General features: G+C 38.9%; 1 protein-coding gene across 3 annotated transcripts in view; it reads left to right on the top strand.

Moving 5' to 3' along the window:
- Window positions 1-8,724: 8,724 nt before the first annotated feature.
- RBMS2 (RNA binding motif single stranded interacting protein 2) overlaps window positions 8,725-21,079 on the top strand; it is a 61,513-nt gene continuing 49,158 nt past the window's right edge. The window contains exons 1-2 of one of the 3 annotated variants that reach the window (XM_024736762.1): window positions 8,725-8,816; window positions 8,944-9,011. Coding sequence is in view for 2 of the 3 variants with exons in the window: in XM_024736760.1 (XP_024592528.1) it covers window positions 9,927-9,992 (66 nt within the window). In the remaining variant the exon portion in view is untranslated. Of the gene's footprint in view, window positions 8,817-8,943; window positions 9,012-9,726; window positions 9,993-21,079 lie in introns of those variants that run through there. The other 2 variants (XM_024736760.1, XM_024736761.1) reach the window with 2 other exon arrangements.

Genomic DNA, 21,079 nt, shown 5'->3' with positions numbered 1-21,079 from the left:
TGTTTACACCTTTTTTATATGTTCCTGAATTCAGTTTGCTAATATTTTTAAAATAAATTTATTTATTTAATTTATTTTTGGCTCTATTGGGTCTTTGTTGCTGCGTGTGGGCTTTCTCTAGTTGCGGCGAGTGGGCTTCTCATTGCTGTGGCTTCTCTAGTTACGGAGCATGGGCTCTAGGCATGCAGGCTTCAGTAGTTGTAGCATGTGGGCTCGGTAGTTGTGGCTTGCGGACTCTAGAGCACAGTCTCAGTAGTTGAGGCACAAGGGCTTAGTTGTTCCATGGCATGTGGGATCTTCCTGGACTAGGGCTTGAACCCGTGTCCCCTGCATTGGCAGGTGGATTCTTAACCACTGCGCCACCAGGGAAGTCCCTTGGTTTGCTAATAATTTTGTTGAGGTTTTTTACATCTACATTCATAAGGGATATTTATATAGTTTTTTTTCCTTATGATACCCAATCAGTTTTTAACCTAATGATTTTTAATAACCTTTGATAATCATTACCCAAATGAAGTTTCACTAGGGGTTGCAAAGTGGTGCTATTCTATCATTCCTTATTTATTATTTTAAATCCTTCTATAAATAAGGACTTTGCTTCGTCAACTATTTGGTCATTCAGGGATACAGTTCATATAGAAAAGGTAGGCTGTATATTTGATCTGTTTCTCTTTATTTGCTAAGTTATAGAATAATAGGTTGGTTCTGTAATATCCTCCAAAGGTGATCAGAGTTTTTAAAATTATTATGATTTTGAACAACTATGATATGTTTACATTCTTTGCAGTTGTTATTCTTTTTGATGCTCAAATGTCCCATCTCTGGACAGTGGGAGTCCCCTCAAGTTGACTCTTGAATTCTTTGACACAACCCCAAGTAGTTTTGTTTTGTTTTTTTGTTGGTTGACAGATCTTTTATTAACAGTCGAAAGACTTCACACTTGTTACAATAGGAGAATAAGTGTTTCTTTAATAAATAATTAAATGAAAACTACCTAGGACCTTATAGGATTTTTAATGTGTACTAGGTTTGTTACATATCTTAGAAGATAGTATGACCGAAAATTAGGAACAGTAATTTATAAAACATTCACCTAGATGCACCAGAGGGCAGACAGCAGAATCAAGAAGAACTACAATCCTGCAGCCTGTGGATCAAAAACCACATTCACAGAAAGATAGACAAGATGAAAAGTCAGAGGGCTATGTACCAGATGAAGGAACAAGATAAAACCCCAGAAAAGCAACTAAATGAAGTGGAGATAGGCAACCTTCCAGAAAAAGAATTCAGAATAATGATAGTGAAGATGATCCTGGACCTCAGAAAAAAGGATGGAGGCAAAGATTGAGAAGATGCAATAAATGTTTAACAAAGACCTAGAAAAATTAAAGAACAAACAAACAGAGATGAACAATACAATAACTGACATGAAAACTACACTAGAAGGGATCAATAGCAGAATAACTGAGGCAGAAGAACGGATAAGTGACCTGGAAGACAGAATGGTGGAATTCACTGCTACAGAACAGAATAAAGAAAAAAGAATGAAAAGAAATGAAGACAGCCTAAGAGACCTCTGGGACAATATTAAATGCAGCAACATTCGCATTATAGGGGTCCCAGAAGCGGGAAAGAGAGAGAAAGGACCTGAGAAAATATTTGAAGGGATTATAGACAAAACTTCCCTAACATGGGAAAGGAAATAGCCACCCAAGTCCAGGAAGTGCAGAGAGTCCCATACAGGATAAACCCAAGGAGAAACACGCCGAGACACATAGTTGTGGAGAAAAGGGAACCCTCTTGCGCTGTTGGTGGGAATGTAAATTGATACAGCCACTATGGAGAACAGTATGGAGGTTCCTTAAAAAACTAAAAATAGAATTACCAAATGATCCAGCAATAGCACTACTGGGCATATACCCCGAGAAAACCATAATTCAAAAAGACACATGCACCCCAATGTTCATTGCAGCACTATTTACAATAGCCAGGTCATGGAAGCAACCTAAATGCCCATCGACAGACAAATGGATAAAGAAGATGTGGTACATATATACAATGGAATATTACTCATCCATAAAAAGGAACAAAACTGGGTCATTTGTTGAGACGTGGATGGATCTAGAGACTGTCATACAGAGTGAAGTCAGAAAGAGGAAAACAAATATCGTATATTAACGCATATATGTGGAACCTAGAAAAATGGTACAGATGAACTGATTTGCAGGGCAGAAGTTGAGACACAGATGTAGAGGACAAATGTATGGACACCAAGGTGGGAAAGCCGCGGGTGGGGTGGGGATGGTGTGATGAATTGGGCGATTGGAGTTGCCATGTATACACTGATGTGTATAAAATGGATGAGTAATAAGAACCTGCTGTATTAAAATAAATAAATAAATAAATAAATAAACATTCACCTAATAGCTTTCCTAAACATTAGTTCCCCTGAAATTAAATCAGGAAATAAAATTTCTGTTTATACCCAGTTTTAGATATGATTCATAACAGATGTTAATTTTATAATTTTTTTTTTTTTGCGGTACACAGGCCTCTCACTCTTGCGGCCTTTCCCGTTGCAGAGCACAGGCTCCGGACGTGCAGGCTCCGGATGTGCAGGCTCAGTGGCCATGGCTCACGGGCCTAGCCGTTCCGCGGCATGTGGGATCTTCCCGGACCGGGGCACGAACCCGTGTACCCTGCATCGGCAGGCAGACTCTCAACCACTGTGCCACCAGGGAAGCCCTAATTTTATAATTTTGATGCTACCTTTTTTTATTTTTATTTTTTTGGTGTACGCGGGCCTCTCACTGCTGTGGCCTCTCCCGCTGCGGAGCACAGGCTCTGGACGCGCAGGCTCAGCAGCCATGGCTCACGGGCCCAGCCGCTCCGCGGCATGTGGGATCTTCCCGGACCGGGGCACGAACCCGTGTCCCCTGCATCGGCAGGCGGACTCTCAACCACTGCGCCACCAGGGAAGCCCCTGATGCTACCTTTTTAAAGGTACTCAATAAAAATTCAAATCTCATTTTTTAAGATTACGAATTTAAAGTGTGCAGTAAAACAACCCCAGTATTCTTTGATAGCTTCCTTGCTTACTGGTCTGAATATGCATTGTACATATTGTTTTCTCTTATTTTTGCCATTATATCTTTGGAATATATTCCTAGAAGTAGAACTGTTAGGTTGAAGGGTAAAAGGATATGTAATTTTGCTAAATAGTGCAAAAGGAGTTATGCTGTTCTCTATTTCCACAAACAATATATGACAGCCTTTTTACTACAGTCTCTCCCACTTGTTTGACTACTCAGTTTGTTGTCAAGCTTTTGGATTTTTGCCAGTCTGGTAGGTGAGAAATGGTATCTCCAAGTAGTTTTAATTTTAACATATTTTTCTGTTCAACAACACATTTCAATAAGTTAATGATAGTGAGTCCACATTAACATATAAAGAAAGAAATTTGCCATTAGGCATCTAAAATTTTATGAGTTGGATCTGATTCTCAAGCTGAAGGTTATTTACTTAGATTTGCGGTAAGGAATAAGATGGATTTGTTTAGACAACTATTATGTTAATAAAATATTCAATAAAAAAAAGATGGATTTGTTACACTCAACATGGCATAGTAAATATCACCTGTGGTCTCACACTTGGAAAATGCTTTGTAATCAATAAAGTACTTTTACAGTCATTATCTAATTTGACTATCATGATTATCCCTGAGAAATAGAACAGATACTATGCCCATTTTGTAGAAGGGGAAACTGATGTTTTAAAAGATTGAGATTTTCCAATTTAACACAGCAAATGATAGAGCTGGGTTTAAATTTCAAAGTTCTGATCTACCTATATACAAATTCTGTACTTTCTCTTCCTGGTATTTGCTAAAGGGTGCATGACCTATATTATCCAGGCGGTGGCAGTGTTCTCTTAATGTTCATTGAGATTCACTTTCCCATTGGAGATATTAAAAGAAATTGGGACTTCCCTGGTGGTGCAGTGGTTGAGAGTCCTTCATGCCCTGGTCGGGGAAGATCCCCCATGACGCGGAGCGGCTGGGTCTGTGAGCCGTGGCCGCTGAGCCTGCGCGTGCGGAGCCTGTGCTCCACAACGGGAGAGGCCACAACAGTGAGAGGCCCGCGTACCGCAAAAAAAAAAAAAATAGGCCAAAATAGTAGGTATCACTGATTTAACACTTAAGATAAAAAGCTGATTTGAGGAAAATGGTTGAACTTTCACCTCTGAAATCCTAGGATTATTTCTTTATTATTTCTGACCCCGAAAGATATATATGTCAGAATTCTAAATTTTACAGTCAAATCAGATTGGTATGGGAACAATGTTGAATTGAGACAGAAAGTCTGGATTCTGGTGTCAGATATTTGACCCCTATGACCTTATGCAAGTGAGCTTACCTTTCCAGGTTTTTTTATTTTCAATCTGAAAATGAGAGAGGACAAAGGAAAAGAACTATCCAATTCATCAGTATTCTGACTCATTATCATCTCCACAGTCTCACCCTTCTTGCAGTGTTAGATTTAACCATATGAAATTACCAGTATTTGACTATTTGAAAAGATTTATATTTAACCTACATAAGCAGCCATTTCATTTGGTTCTAATTGTTCAATTCAGTTGTGGATGCTTATGGGGATCATCTGAGCTATTTATTTTAGGGATAGCTGAAGCCAAACAAAATTAATGTCTCAAGTGTAAAGGAAACATATATTTGGAGACTATAATATTACCCATCAATGCAGTCCATTGCTGGGTATGCATAGAAACCAGTCTAGTCTTTTCTTTCTACATTATACTAATTTTCTGGTCCAGTGATTCTAGAAGATTTGATTCCTCTATTTCTTTAGTGTCTGGCAAAGGAAAAGTCTACTTGAAAATTTTGTTAGGATATTCTCTGTAGTAAGTTTTGGCCAGAAATATCTGTTGTTATAGAAGAGGAGAATATACTATTAGCACTGATATCCAGGGTATGAGATAAATAATTCTTCAGAGTTGCCTGTCTTTTCCCCTGTTTTCCAATGAGTTAAGTCAAGGAGTCGAGAGGCCAAACTTTCCCAGTTTCTAGTTTTAGACCAATTTTGTCATTCCATCCTATATTCGAAGGGGACAGGGCTAAGCTTTTCTAGTTGTTTGATTCAGATCCTTAAATTTTCCTACTTAAGGAAGCTGATGTGTTAAACTTTTTTTTTTTTCACTTCTTCTTAAGGCATTACCTCATCTCTTTACCATTAAATAAATTGAACTTTTTGGTCTTTTTTTCATGACCTAGACTTTTGGGCACAAAAGTTAATCAGTGGGAGGAAAGATAATCCACAGAGTATATATATATATATATATATATTTAAAACATATTTATATAAATTTATATTATATATTTATTTGAAATATATATATGTATATTTTTTGGCCACGATCTTAGTTCCCTGACCAGGGATCAAACCCACATGCCCTGCAGTGGGAGCGTGGAGTCTTAACCACTGGACTGCCAGGGAAATCCCCACAGAGAATATGAATAGCTGGGGAAAAAAAAACCCTTGGCCCTAATATATTTATTCAGGTCTCTGAACCATATTCAGAGCTCCACTAACAAACTTCGTCCTGTCTCACTGCTGGCAGACACATGTGATACATCAGCCTGGCTCTAGTCCTATAGCTAGGGTCTGGCATATCTGCAGGTAATACATTCTTTGAGTTCTCCACTCTGATGTGGAGGGCCCAATAGTTGCATGCAGTCATCTTTCAACGTACAAGTCAGGGTTGATCTGACCCCAGCTGCTCTCTACCTGAGACACATACTTAAAAGTGTTGTTTTGTTACCAAGTCCAAGCTCGTGCTGCTTGCCGAAGGACAGGCCAGTAAACTGAGAGACAAGTTGTTGGGGCAAAGAATAGTGACTTTATTTGGAAAGCCAGCAGACCGAGAAGTGGTGGACTAGTGTCCTAAAGAACCATCTTACCCAAGTTGGAATTTAGGCTTCTTTTTTACTAAAAGGGGAGGGGGTGTGGTTGGTTGCTGCAAACTTCTTCGTGTCAGAATCCTTTGTTCTTGCAACTGTCCAGATAGGTCAGGTCATATTGTTCCTGTAAAACTCCAGCATGACAAATGTTATTCTCTGTTCTGCAACTTTTTATCTCTGTAGGAATGGAAAAGTTTTATACCTTTAAAGGTCAGAGCCTTGAGAATGGGCTATCCTGTATATTTCAGGCTATAGGCAACATTCTTAACTTGTAGCAAAAGCAATAGAATACAAAGGTTAAAGTAAAAGAAACAGGTCCAACATGGAGTCAGATTTGTTCTTCCCTGTTACAGTTTTTCTGGAGAAATCACAAACCAGTCTATATTGGATCCGAGGTATAAATGTCTCTGTCCAAGAGATGTTCCAAATAACTTATTTTACTTTTTCCCCTCAAAACAACTTTTGGGTGCTGGGCTCAAGAGAACCAAGAATTTGAGAGGCATTGACTAAATCTGGAAAAATGTAAGCAATATAATGGGCAAAGCAGATGGGGGGCGGTGATCAAAGTAAGCACACTGGAAGAAATAGGATTCTTCCTCTTCTTATATACTTCCTGAATATAACCACAGAACTCCTTTACCTTCTCTGTCAACTTCCACAAGATTCCATCGCCTCCTTTAAAAATATACTTACCAGAGTAAAGGATGTAGTTTCCAGTCCTATTGGTGCTCTTTGACATAACTGACCTTTGACATCAGTTCACCAATCTGGGTCATTTTACTTTTATGGCCCTAAACTTATAATCAGAGTATAAACATACAGGTTTTTGTATTAGTAAATACATATGGAATTTATTTATATAGAATTTATAAAATAGAATTTATTTAATTGGATCCTTCATTTTTTTAAAAAATAAATTTATTTATTTATTTATGGCTGCGTTGGGTCTTCGTTGCTGCGCGCGGGCTTTCTCTAGTTGTGGCGAGCGGGGGCTACTCTTCGTTGTGGTGCGCGGGCTTCTCATTGCAGTGGCTTCTCTTGTTGTGGGGCACGGGCTCTAGGCATGCGAGCTTCAGTAGTTGTGGCACGTGGGCTCAGTAGTTGTGCCTCGTGGGCTCTAGAGCACAGGTTCAGTAGTTGTGGCATGCGAGTTTAGTTGCTCCACGGCATGTGGGATCTTCCCGGACCAGGGCTCGAACTCATGTCCTCTGCATTGGCAGGTGAATTCTTAACCACTGCGCCACCAGGGAAGTCCCAGTTGGATCCTTCTTTATCTCTCTTCTGATACTTTCTACTTTTTCTAGATCTATTTCAATTTCTTAGAGTAGTAGGACTCTAGAGAAATGGGAGCTGGGATGTCTTGTCTAGTGTACTTTGATTCTGTACTATTTTGTTTCCTTTTTTTCCTAGAGATAAGAGACGATCCACCAATTTCCAAGAGATTGGGAGTTATGAAAAGAATTTCCAAATAATCGGATTGTTTGCTTCTAGAAGGCAGAGAAATGAAATTGGATTGGGTGATTCCTGAAATTTCTTATTCAGTACTTCCACTTACATAGTTTAGCCTGCCTAGTCCTAGTATGATCTTTTGAATGTAACTAAGATACTAGTTTTTGGAAATGTTCACTTCAGATCATAAAATCTGGGTTATACAATACCCAGAGGGATACACTGGGAGACAGTAGGGTAATTAATCAAAATGGAGCTAACATCTGTTGAATGTGTACCAAGTGCCAGATACCTGCCTAAGGGCTTTATATACATTGCCTTATTTCATTTCACTACAATTTAGGAAGCAGAGACTGTTTATTTTGTATATTTTACAGAGGAGAGAAGGTTCAGACGTGAGGTAATTTTCCCAGTGTCACTCAGCTTGTGAGTGACAGGACCAAACCAGAACTTAGATTTGATTCTAAAGGCAAATGAAGTAGGTATTATCTCCATTTTGGAAATGAGTAAATTAGAGATGTTAAGTAACTTGGCCTAAAGTTACATAAACAGTAACTAACAGTGGTGTCAGGATTTGAACTCATGTCTGCTTCTCTCTAAAACTTACGGTTTTAACTATTTTAAATTCTAAGATATCATTGAGCATTAAGGAATGCAGTAAGAGAACACAACACGTTGAGAATATTAGAAGTTTTAAAAAATTAAATTAGATTGACTGCTATTATAAATCCCATTATAAACGAGGCCTTAAAAATGAAGGGTTTTTACCACATTGCTAGGCTAAGGGAGAAGACATCAACCAAGGACCTAAATGGCAATGATAACTTGGCATATCATGAGTGAGAATCTCTGAGGGCAGAAAAGGGACTTTAAAAAAATATGGTATCACTGAGAGATGCCTTTATTGATTTATTGACTGCGTTTGGCTGCTGTGCTTCCAATCTCAGTTGCAGTTCCCACATTGAGGCTGTTCCCACCCTTCCTGTGTCCCTTGAGCTGAGCAGGAACTTCCTGTCCTATTGGAAATGAAAGTTAGAGATTGGGGGTATGGTATGTGTGTATTTACTCTGCAGACTGTTGGTACTGTCTGTCCCATTATTATAGCAAAAAGGTGACAGGAAAGCTAGAATAGAGACTGGGACTTCATTTAAGGGACGGTTTGAGCTTAATGTTTTTTGTGGCAAAGCAGACAGGGTTAATTTATTACTTAGAATATCCACTATGGCTCTGAGGGGGCCTTAAGAAGTGATTTGAAGGCTTTCATTCTATATCCCTGTTCTACTTGGACTAGATTGGTAAATTACTGGGTATCATTCTTAAATTTTTGTTTTCCAACAAGTTTCTTTTATTGTTAAGGTACCTTCTACAGGACATTCCTTTGAAAGTATTAGAGGTGAGTGTTGCAACTGTGTTCAATTCTTGACTCTAAATTAATGTTCTTCTTTCCTAAGAACTTTGTATTTTTCTTCTCTGTGAAGCATATGTTTTTAAAATAGTTATTTATTTATTTTTTTCTACAGTTCACAGACAGCTTGAAGCAGACATCCCAACTCTGTGAACTTCAGCTTGGGCATAAATTTCAGGTTGGGTGAGTAACTAATTGTTCAGCTTCATAGACCTTGAAGACTAGGAAATAGTGGGATAAAGATTCAAATAAGATAGCTTACAATTGAAGAAATCACTAGGCAATTATATCTCAATAAAGCTGGGGGAAAGAAAAAAGAAAGCACTAGGCACCAAGTTTCATGACATAGTCCAGTTTGAAAATTCCTTCTCAAGTAGTAAGTCATAGCTGGGAGAATCTGAAAAGGATTAAGAGGCATCAGCCCATCAGCATAACCTAAGAGGAGTAAAACTATCCAAGGATCTGAAACTATTTATTTCCCATCCTCTGTTTTGCTTGTCTCTGCTCTTTGGTGAGCTCTTCTGTTTGTTCTTTCTTTGTGTGTTAAGGTCGCTCTAAATATAAAGTGGGGGGTAAGTCCTGAGCTCACCTCACATATTCTTTTTCAGTACTGTGATTTTCTTCACATGTTCTCCAAAGCAGTGTCCCAGTGGCCCCTTTAAAATCAAGATTGGAATCTTCTTATAGCTGAGATCTAAGGAGAAAATATCCTCATTTTTTCATGGGATCCTGAACTTGTTCATATAGGAAAGGTGATGGAGTTGAAAGGGGTAGACCTAAGAACTTTTCTTTTGCTTTAACTGCTAAGCCTGTGGGGGAAAACAAAAAACCAAAAAAAAACATCTTGGGCATTAGGACCCAGTGGAAGAGCCTCACTCAGACTCGGGGTTAAGTTCTATCAGTGACGTAAACAAGCAGCCCTAGCTCATTCTTTACTCCCCCCCTCCTTCTCTCCCCCTTTCTCCTCCCCCTCCTTTCTCCCTCTCCCTTCTCTTCCTCCCTCCCTCCTTCCCTCCCTCTCCCTCTCTCTCTTTCCTCTCCCTTTCCCTCTCCTTCTTCCCCTCTTCTGTCTCTTAGCTTCCTAACATTAAAGAGAAAATGCTGCTATCAGTGACTTCCAGGCCTGGGATTTCGACTTTTGGCTATAACAAAAACAACAAGAAGGTAGGGAAAAGTGCTTTTTTGGAATCCAGCTACTTCCTTTTCTGGGGATCGGGAGTGCCCTTGGCTTTAACATTCTCCTTAAGAGGGGAACGGGATTCCTCTCTTCTCAGCGCCTCTCTTTTTCCATCACTTTTTGGCATCTTTTCTCACCTGGTTCTGAAGTTTTAGGAATTTATAGTCCCTGATGTGAGGCCTGAAGGCAGTGGAATTAAAAACAAATTAAGCTTTGCAAGTTTGTATCTTTGTGAAAGGAAGTTAGTTTGACTTCCTGCTGATGTATCCAATTTTCACAGGGAAAATATGTCACCTCAAACCCTGGCCCCCAGCCTACCACCTCCAAGGTTATTTTGTCATTTTGGTTAACTGTTTGCATTCTCCCCCCAGCCCACCTTCCTTCCTACCATTCCTCCAGCATTATCAGGTAGCTGAATACAGTCAGTGAAATCACAACAGCTTCATCTGAGGACTGAGTCTACTCTTCTAGCTTTGATAAAGACCCTACCCCACCCAGCCTGTAGGGAAGGAGTTTTAAGAGAAGATGTACCTTGGGAATTAAGGCAGAAAGTTCTGTGATTCTTTGGGGTCTGCTGCTGAGCTGGGCCTTTCTGCTCTGCAGATAGCCAGGCTCAGCAGAGATATCTGGAGTCTATGCTTGGGCACAGGGGCAGTCTGGGGAGAGGTGTACAGTCATCCCCACAATTGCCAGGGAATATCTTGGGCAGTTTCTTGGCATTTCAGTGCACACCGTGCTGATTAGGAGGAACTGTATGCTGTAGCAGAAAGACCATTTACCCCGTCTCTTGATTTTATAGTTCTTTTTTTTTTTTTTGCGGTACGCGGGCCTCTCACTGTTGTGGCCTCTCCCGTTGCGGAGCACAGGCTCCGGACGCACAGGCTCAGCGGCCATGGCTCATGGGCCCAGCCGCTCCGCGGCATGTGGTATCTTCCCAGACCGGGGCACGAACCCGTGTCCCCTGCATCGGCAGGCAGACTCTCAACCACTGAGCCACCAGGGAAGCCCTATAGCTGTTCTTTGAAGAAAAAAGGTGCCTTAGACATTTAAGGATCTTTTACTCATTTGATGGATTGTTGGACAGTGGGTAAGAATTCCTGATGCTTTCTTATACACCTAGGGAGACTGTTATAGGTGAACAAAGTATCTGATCAAGGCATTGGTAAATGTTTAGACCCAAAACACCTAGTGTTAGTTTATGGGTGTTAGTTTATGGGTGTTAGTTTATGTGGTATTCATTCTGTTACATCCTTAAGAAATATGGGTTCATATTTGTTATCAATTTTATATGTATATATATATGTACAGACACACACACACATAAATCAATATGATTTTGATAGATATCTAATCTGTCTTTATTCTTTTCATATCTTGTATACTACTGTATGAAATCTCCTTCCTAATTTTTTCCCTCCAAGTCTATCAGGTTACCCATTAAAATACAGTAAAATGAATTCCAGAAATTGGTTTTTTCCCTATTAGTGGCTTCATGTATTTGATGCTATCTAAAATATTCTCTTTTCTTAGCTCTCCACTCCCTTTCCCGCTTGTTGTATAGGAAACATTTAACCAGCTTCTAAATCTAGGATAGTGTAGGGGACAAGAGGTATGATTGTGGACTGGGATTCAAATCTCATATCTCTTTCTGATAACTCATAAGGTTTGAGAAACACATTAGGAAACCTGGGGTAAGGGTAGATACATACTTACTAGTGTATTTGTCAAGTATTCTTTGAGTTCTTACAGGTCACTGCTATGATAACATCACTTTGTGACTATATCGATGACTCCTTGTGTGTATATATAGGTTTGTGGGTGTTGGGTATATTTAAACTAATTGATTACTACACTGCTCTTTGTCTTTCTGTTTATATGTATGGCCTAATGTGTTCATTCATTTTTTGGGAAGAATGGTTCGAGTGAATTTGCTCATGTAATTTGTGCATTTTTATACTGAAAATTAAATTTTTAAAATAACTTATTAGTTTATAGTAATAAATGTAAGACATGTCTATTTTTAAAATTTAAGCATAAAGAGGCATGTAAAATAAAAAGTCAGGTCTTCCCTTCATGTCCTGAAGTTCCTTACCTAAATCCCACTCCTTAAGGGAAATAACTAGTAGCAGTTTGCTCTATCTATTCTACCAGACTTTCTTCTATGACAAAGTAAAGTTTTAATTTTGACATTGGCTTATTTGCTCAGTTTCTCAAGTAGGACAAGTCTATGTAAAAAAGTTCTTAGACCTGTCTGGAACATTTAAAACACTGAAATAAAAAACAAAATTCTTAACTTCTGAAAAAGTACACATAAATATGTGCTTTTATTGTCCATCATTTTGTTATACCAGAATCTGGAAATAATAGATTTGCAGAGATCTGCCTTCTTTAAGGAACATTTTTACATCATAATTTACTGTAGTCATCACTTCTGGTTGGTGGAATAAAAATAATTTCCAGTGAGCTCAGTTTGAAAAGACATTTGTACATTACTGTTGTGACTTCATTAGTTTTATTTACTTGTCTTTATTATTTATTTATTTATTTATTTATGTCTGCATTGGGTCTTCGTTGCTGTGTGCAGGCTTTCTCTAGTTGCAGAGAGCAGGGGCTACTCTTGGTTGTGTGCACAGGCTTCTCACTGAGGTGGCTTCTCTTGTCATGGAGCACGGGCTCTAGGCCCACGGGCTTAAATAGTTGTGGCACGTGGGCTCAGTAGTTGTGACACACAGGTTTAGTTGCCCTGCGGCATGTGGGATCTTTCCGGACCAGGGCTTGAACCCGTGTCCCCTGCATTGACAGGCAGATTCTTAACCACTGCGCCACCAGGGAAGTCCTACTTGTCTTTAAAAAGTAGGATTGGGGCTTCCCTGGTGGTGCAGTGGTTAAGAGTCCGCCTGCCAATGCAGGGGACACGGGTTCATGCCCCGGTCCGGGAAGATCCCACATGCCGTGGAGCGGCTAGGCCCGTGAGCCATGGCCGCTGAGGCTGTGCGTCCGGAGCCTGTGCTCCACAACGGGAGAGGCCACAACAGTGAGAGGCCCGTGTACCACAAAAAAAAATAATAATAATAATAAAAATAAAAAGTAGGATTGTCTGGGGACTTCCCTGGCAGTCCAGTGGTTAGGACTTGGCGCTTTCACTGCCATGGCCAGGGGTTCAGTCCCTGGTCAGGGAACTAAGATTCTGCAAGCCCTGCGATATGGCAAGAAAGAAAAGTAGGATTGTTTTATTTTGAAACATATTTGTATACTTTATCAGGAAAGTTGTTAACTGAGGAGCCCAGGACGATTATAGTTTTCTTATTCTTTTTTGGTTGTTGTAAATATAGGCATACAATCAGCAAATATATAATGCCTGATAAAGGCACATTCTTTCTCAGGATGTAGTGTTGAATATCCTTTCCTTTCTTTGGAATTAAAATAGTCACAGAAGGGGGAAAATGTGGATTTCAAAGAGAGATTCTGCAAAATTATGGTACATGAAAAAAAAACACATCTATTTTAATGGCCTTCAATTATTCTTTGTTCTTAAAAAAAAAAAAGATCAGAGTTCTAGGGTCTCAACACTTCCTTCAACTTTTGAAAGAGTTGCCTCAGTAGAGAGATTTGAGTATAGGTGAGATTGAAAGAGGAAGTGTTTGGGACTAAAGGAATTTCAGACTTGTAAAGAACCTAACCACGCCTTCCCTGACATCATCTTCCTGGCATGTGTTATTATAAGTTAACTCCTCAGAGCATCAGCAACCATTCCCTTTGGAAAAAAAGAAAAGGGACTGTGTTTAACTTGGGATAATTTGCCTTCCCCAACCTATTTTGCATAAATTTCTATTTCTTCTTGATTTTAACATATTGAAGACCATATTGGGGCTGGAAGTTGTGGGGAGTGGAGGCAATGAGAGTAGAACTGACTGGTAGGCACTGCCAGACTTTCACTCTTTAAGAAGTTTGAGTTACCTGAAATTTTTGGAAGAATTTACTCAGGAGAGAAGAAAGTAGGAAGCAAGACTAGAATTGTTTATACTTCTAACAGGGAGAGAGAATTTTTCTGTGTTTACTACATTTTCATCTAGTTTCCATCAAATCAAATTTAGTAGAACTTTTAAAAGTCTAACATCTCTTGACTGGGGGCAGCTAACAGTTCTGTTATCAGTAATAAAGTTAACTCGGTTAAAGTTTAGTAGTAATGTCTTTGATTCCTCCTTTTTTTTTTTTTTTTAGCTCTACTACACTAACTTATGCCCTCATTTCCACAGCAATAAACATTCCGCATGATCTCCTTGTCTCCTATTTCTCCACTCCCTACCCCTTGACTCCAAGTAATTTTATACCTGCTACCAGAATAATCTTCCAACATTCCAGCAGTTTAGTGCTGAGCATTTCTTATATACAAACCTTTAATGGCTATGTATTACCTGCTAAACAAAGTCCAAATCCTTAGCCCAATACCCACTGTTTATCCAGCCTTTCCTTATCTTCCCCACCTCTCCTGTATGATTTCATCACATTGACTCTGCTCTAGCCAGTTGTGTTACCTGCAGTTCTCTGGATATAACCTTTGGTTGTTGGTTTACATTTCTCATCCCATAAGAAAATATGCTGTATAATAAAACAGAAAAATATAGAAAAGAACAGGACAAAATAAAATATAGATTAGAATAGGAAGTCAGGGACTTCCCTGGTGGTCCAGTGGTTAAGACTGTGTTTCCAATGCAGGGGACATGGGTTCGATTCCTGATCGGGGAACTAAGATCCCACGTTCCACGCGGTACGGCCAAAAAAAAAAAAAGTCAGCTGGAATTAAAATGCAGATGTGCAAACCATAGAATTAATCCTGGAAGATGAAGGCTGATGAATAGTCATTGATTTTGTCAGTGTAGAGGTGGTTGGTGACTTTGACATGCAATTTCAGAGCGGGGGAGCAAAAGCAGGGTTGGAGTGGGTTGTTGAGTGAAAGAAGGTAAGGAAGTATAGATGGTATATATAGACTAATCTTTTAAGAACTTTGATTAAGATGAAGAGCAGAACCCAATTTAAAAAATGGGTAAAAGGTCTGAATAGATATTTCTCCAGAGAAGATCTACAAATAGCCATGAAAAGATGTTCAGCATCATTAGCCATCAAGGAGTCAAAACCACAGTGAGATACCACTTCACACCCACAAGGATGGCTGTAATCAAAAACACAGATAATAATGTGTGGTGTAATTGGACCCTTATACACTGCTGATGGGAATATAAAATGGTGCAGCTGCTTTGAAAAACAGTTAGGCGGTTCCTTAAAAGGTTAAACACACTCCTAGGTATATACCCAAGAGAAATTAAAACACGTCCACACAAAAGCCTGTATACATCATTGTTCATAGCAGCATTATTCATAATAGCCGAAAGGTGGAAACAACCCAAATATCCATCAGCTGATGAAAGGATAAATAAAATATTATATATACCCATACAATGGAATTTTGGAATTTTATTCAGTGATAAAAAGTAATTAGAGGGACTTCCCTGGTGGCACAGTGGTTAAGAATCCGCCTGCCAATGCAGGGGACATGGGTTCGAGAAGATCCCACATGCTGTGGAGCAACTAAGCCCGTGCGCCACAACTACTGAAGCCTGTGTGCCTAGAGCCTGTGCTCTGCAACAGGAGAAGCCACTGCAATGAGAAGCCTGTGCACAGCAACGAAGAGTAGCCCTTGCTTGCCGCAACTAGAGAAAGCTCGCACAGCAATGAAGACACAACACAGCCAAAAAAAAATAATAATAATAGAGTACTGATACATTCTACAAAATGGATGAACCTTGAAAACATTATGTTAGTGAAAGAAGCCACTCACAAAAGAACACATACATTTGACTCTTGAACAATGCGGGGCTTGGGAAAATCTATGTGTAAGCTATAGTCGATCATCCATATATACGTGACTCCTCTATATCCATGGTTCTGCATCTTAGGATTCAACCAACAGCAGGTCTTGCTGTAGTGTAGTATTTACTATTGAAGAAAATCCACATATAAGTGGACCTGTGCAGTTCAAACCTGTGTTGGTCAAGGGTCAACTGTATTTGATGCTTCCATTTATATGAAATATCCAGAATAGGCAAATCCAGAGAGACAGAAAGCAGATTAGTAGTTGCCTAGGGATGGAGTAGGAGATGGTTAGGGGGGAAAAGAGGAGTGACTGGTAATGGGTATTGGGTTTCTTTCTGGGGTCATGAAAATGTTCTAAAATTGACTATGGTGATAGTTGCACAACTCTGTGATCCAAATACCATTGAAATTATACTTTTTTTTTTTTTTAGTTTTTAAAAAACTTTATTTTTTGAAGTATAGTTGATTTACAATGTTGTGTTAATTTCTGCTGTACAGCAAAATGACTCAGCTATACATATATATACATTCTTTTTCATATTCTTTTCCATTAGAGTTTGAAATTATACTTTAAATGGGTTAATTACATGGTATATAAGTTATAGCTCATAAAGTTGTTATTTTAAAAAGATAGGGAGCAGAGAAATGAGATAAAGCCTGGAAGAGGATGGTGGTAGTGTTGAGAGAATTTTCTTAAAGATGGGAGATATGGGAGCCAAAATGTAAAAAGAATCATGATGAGTAACTTGATACTTACTTTCCAAATATATATGTTCATATTCATATCCCTCCTACTCTCTGATTCTTTTGTCATTGTGCCTCATGTAGTACTCAGCCTCTGATCCTTTTGTTGTTGTTGTTGCTTCCTTTTGGAATGGCCTTTCTGTTCATTTGTTCACTCTGCCCATATTCGTTAAATAGCTCCAGAATGCTAGGACCTGGGGCTAAGGCATGATGGTGGCCATTCAAGAGCTCACAGTCAAAACTGTCTTTCAAAACCCTAACTACGCTTTAGAAGTTCAGCTGAAATGTTACCTCTTCTATAAAGCTTCTCCTAATCCTTCTACCTCCTAACCCCAAAGGGGACTTTTTTTCTTAGCCTCCATAATATTTTGTACTTCATATGTGGTATTTATGTAATTTTGCATTGTATTGGAATCATTTAGGTGATTGTCTTATCTTCATTGCTGTAGTGTAAACTCTGTAAAGGTAAAGACAGTGTTGTTCAGTTTATTATGCTCTGAAACACCTGATATAGCATCTTAAGCCTATCTAGTAGATACTTAAAATATGTATCCTAATAAATGTAATTAAACTAATGTTAGGCATTAGATTAAGAAAAGGAAAGCAGCATTTTGTTCTGTACAAATTGTGAAATTTCGAAGGGGGTGGGAGGGAGGGATAAATTGGAAGATTGGGATTGACATATACACACCACTATATATAAAATAGATTACTAATAAGGACCTACTGTATAGCACAGGGAACTCTACTCGATACTGTGTAATGACCTGTATGGGAAAAGAATCTAAAAAAGAGTGGATATATGTATATGTATAACTGATTCACTTTGCTGTACACCTGAACCTAACACAACATTGTAAGTAAACTAGACTCTGATAAAAATTTTAAAATAAAATAAAGTTGTGAAATTTGGAGTTAGATCTGAATTTAAATATGGCTTTTGTCACTTATTAGATGTGTGACCTAGTTCCAAGTTTCTTAGGCTCTCTGACCTTGAGTTCTTCATCTTAAAGTACTGATATACTTTATTGGGTTATTTTTGAGGATTGGTAATATTTGTTAATATTTATAATCATATATCAGTATGTAAATAGACTGTTTTATCAAAAAAAAAACCCTTTTTCTTGATGCCATTTCTTCCTCCACCTGCTGCCCCATTTCTCTTCTTCCCTTTATATAAACTATCTGAAAGTGTTGTTTATTCAAGAGTTATATACTTGCTGTCTCCAATTTATTTCCTTCCATTACTTTTTCTTTTATTATCTTTAATATATTATTTGATAATACAAAAGGTTACATGGAACTCTAAAGCATAATAATAAGAGGAACACCTGTAAACCCATCTTCCAACTCAAGAACTAGAATCATTGCCTGTAAATTGCATATATTTAGGAGTTTCTCCCCATCCCATCCCCTCCCTCCCTCCCTTCTAGAGGTAATCACTCTTTTAAATTTATTATTCTATTGCTTTTTTAAAACATAGTTTAAAGTCATGTTTAATTTGCTTGTTTACATTGTTCTAAGTACTTTATGTATAATTATATATATCATTTAATCCTTATGACAATTTCATTATTATTTTCCCTGTTTCACAGATGAGAAAAAATGAACTACAGAGAGTTTAATAATCACGTTGCTAGTGAATGGCCCAGCTGGGATTTGAACCCAGATAGTTTGGCTCCTAGTCTGTGCTCTCAACCACTACTATATTGTCTTATTGCAATTAGACAAACAGTCTTCTGTTTGTTTCCATTCAGTATTACATCTTCATGATTAATTCATGTTGTATATAGCTGTTTTATTCATTTTTTCATGTTGTATAATATTTCTTTTTGTGAATATACCATAATTTATCCATTCTCCTGCCAATGAGCTTTTGGATTAATCCAGGCTTGTTTTTGCTATTCCTAACATTGATGCTCAGAATATTATCATTTATGTGGTACATTTGAGTAAGAATTTCTTTTGGGTTTATACCTAGGAGTGGTATTGTGCAGTATAGGTATGTGAATGTTCACCTTTAAGAGATAATGCTATGGAATTCCCTGGTGGACTGGTGGTTAGGACTCTGCACTTCCACTTTAGGGGGCACGGGTTGGATCCCTGGTTGGGAACTGAGATCCTGCATACTGCACAGCATGGCCAAAAAAATTAATTAATTAAAAAAGATATAATGCTAAATTGCTTTCTAACTATACCACATTTGTTTCCATCAACAGCGTAAAATTTACTGTAGACTCACATCCTCTCTACTTGTTGATAGTGTCATACCTCTCATTTTCTCCTAAACCTAATCCAGTTAGGCTTTTACTCCCACCACTCCACCAAAACTGCTCTTATGAAGGTCTGCAGTGACTTTCACGTTCTTCAGTGGTCAGTTTGTAGCCCTCATCTTACTTTTTTTTTTTTCCTCATCTTACTTTTAATCTATTGTCAACGCTTGACACGTTTGATCGCACAATTCCTTGGAACACTTTCTTCATTTGGTTTGCAGACCACCATACCCTCCTGTTCCTCTAGTATCTGTGGCCTTTCCTCTTCAGGCTCCTTTGCTGGTTCCTCCCAATTTTCCTGATCTCTAAACCTTGGAGGTCCCCAGGACTCAGTCCTTGTTTCTTTTCTATCTACACTTCTTCCTTCATAATTTTATCTAGTCTCGTAGCTTTAAATATCACCCATATCTAATAGAAAATAGAAACCCTGCTGGATCCCATGTCTCCTGCCAGTTACTGTCCCATTTTTCTGATCCCTTTTATAATCCACCTTCTTGAAAAGTAGTTCCTACCTATAGAATCTCTACTTCATTACATCTTACTCTCTTTTTCTTAGTATTTGGGGTTTTTTCTTAAAAATAAATTTATTTATTTTATTTATTTATTTTTGGCTGCTTTGGGTCTTTGTTGCGGTGCGCGGGCTTCTCATTGCGATGGCTTCTCTTGTTGCAGAGCACGGGCTCTAGGCACATGGGCTTCAGTAGTTGCGGCATGCAGGCTCAGTAGTTGTGGCTCCTAGGCTCTAGAGCACAGGCTCCGTAGTTGTGGCGCACGGGCTTAGTTGCTCCACGTCATGTGAGATCTTCCCGGACCGGGGATCGAACCCGTGTCGCCTGCATCGGCAGGCGGGCTCCCAACCACTGCGCCACCAGGGAAGCCCTCCATTTTTAAGTATACAGTATAATAGTGTTAAGTACGTTTACATTGTGCGACCAATCTCTAGTAGAACTCTTTTCATCTTGTGAAACTGAAAATCTACACCATTAAACAACTTCCCATTCTCCCCTCCCCGCAGCTTTTGGCAACCACTATTCTATGTTCTGTTTTTATTAATTCTCTATGTCCCTCATATAAGTGTAATCATACAGTATTTGTCTTTTTGTGATTGGCTTATATCACTTAGCATAATGTCCTCAAGGTTCATCCATGTTGTAACATATGTCAGAATTTCCTTGCTTTTTTTTCCTTTAATTATTATTTCATTTATTTATTTTTGGCTGCATTGGATCTTCGTTGCTGTGCATGGGCTTTCTCTAGTTGTGGTGAACGGAGGCTACTCTTTCTTGCGGTGCCGGGGCTTCTCATTGCGGTGGTTTTTCTTGTTGCGGAGCGCGGGCTCTAGGCTCGTGGGCTTCAGTAGTTGTGGCTTGCGGGCTCTAGAGCGCAGGCTCAGTTGTTGTGGCACACAGGCTTAGTTGCTCCGCATCATGTGGGATCTTCCCGGACCAGGGCTCGAACCCGTGTCCCCTACATTGGCAGGCGGATTCTTAACCACTGCGCCACCAGGGAAGCCCCAGAATTTCCTTGCTTTTTAAGGCTGAATAATATTACATTGAATGTATTTACTTCTTTTTTTTTTGGCCACGCCACATGTCTTATGGGATCTTAGTTCCCCAACCAGGGATTGAACCGGGGTGCACGGCAGTGAAAGCCCAAGTCTTAACCACTGGACTGCCAGGGAATTCCCGCATTGAATGTATATACCACATTTTGTTTATCCATTCATCTGTGAGAGATACTTGAGTTGCTTCCATCTTTTGGCTGTTGTGAATAATGTTGCTATGAACATGGGTGTATAAATATCTCTTCAGACTCTGCTTTCAAGTCTTTTGGGTATATTCCCAGAAGTGGAATTGCTGGATCATATGGTAATTCTATTTTAAATTTTTTGAGGAATTACCACACTGTTTTCCTTAGCGGCTGTACCATTTTACATTCCCACCAACAGTGCACAAGTTCTGATTTCTCCAAATCCTTGCCAACACTTATTTTCTGTTTTTTTTTGATGGTAGCCATCCTAATGGGTGTGACAGGGTATTTCATTATGGTTTTGATTTGCATTTGTCTAATGATTAGTGATGTTGAGCATCTTTTCGTGTGCTTATTGGCCATTTGTATATTTTCTTTGGAAAAAATTTAAGTCCTTTGCCCATTTTTTAAAATGGGATTGTTTGTTTTTTTGTTAC

Source organism: Neophocaena asiaeorientalis, unplaced genomic scaffold, assembly GCF_003031525.2.
Source record: "Neophocaena asiaeorientalis asiaeorientalis breed wild unplaced genomic scaffold, Neophocaena_asiaeorientalis_V1.1 scaffold134, whole genome shotgun sequence".
Classification (NCBI taxonomy): Eukaryota; Metazoa; Chordata; class Mammalia; order Artiodactyla; family Phocoenidae; genus Neophocaena; species Neophocaena asiaeorientalis.
The sequence above is the reverse complement of the archived record's forward strand: the minus strand, read 5'-3'. Positions and strand labels throughout refer to the sequence as shown.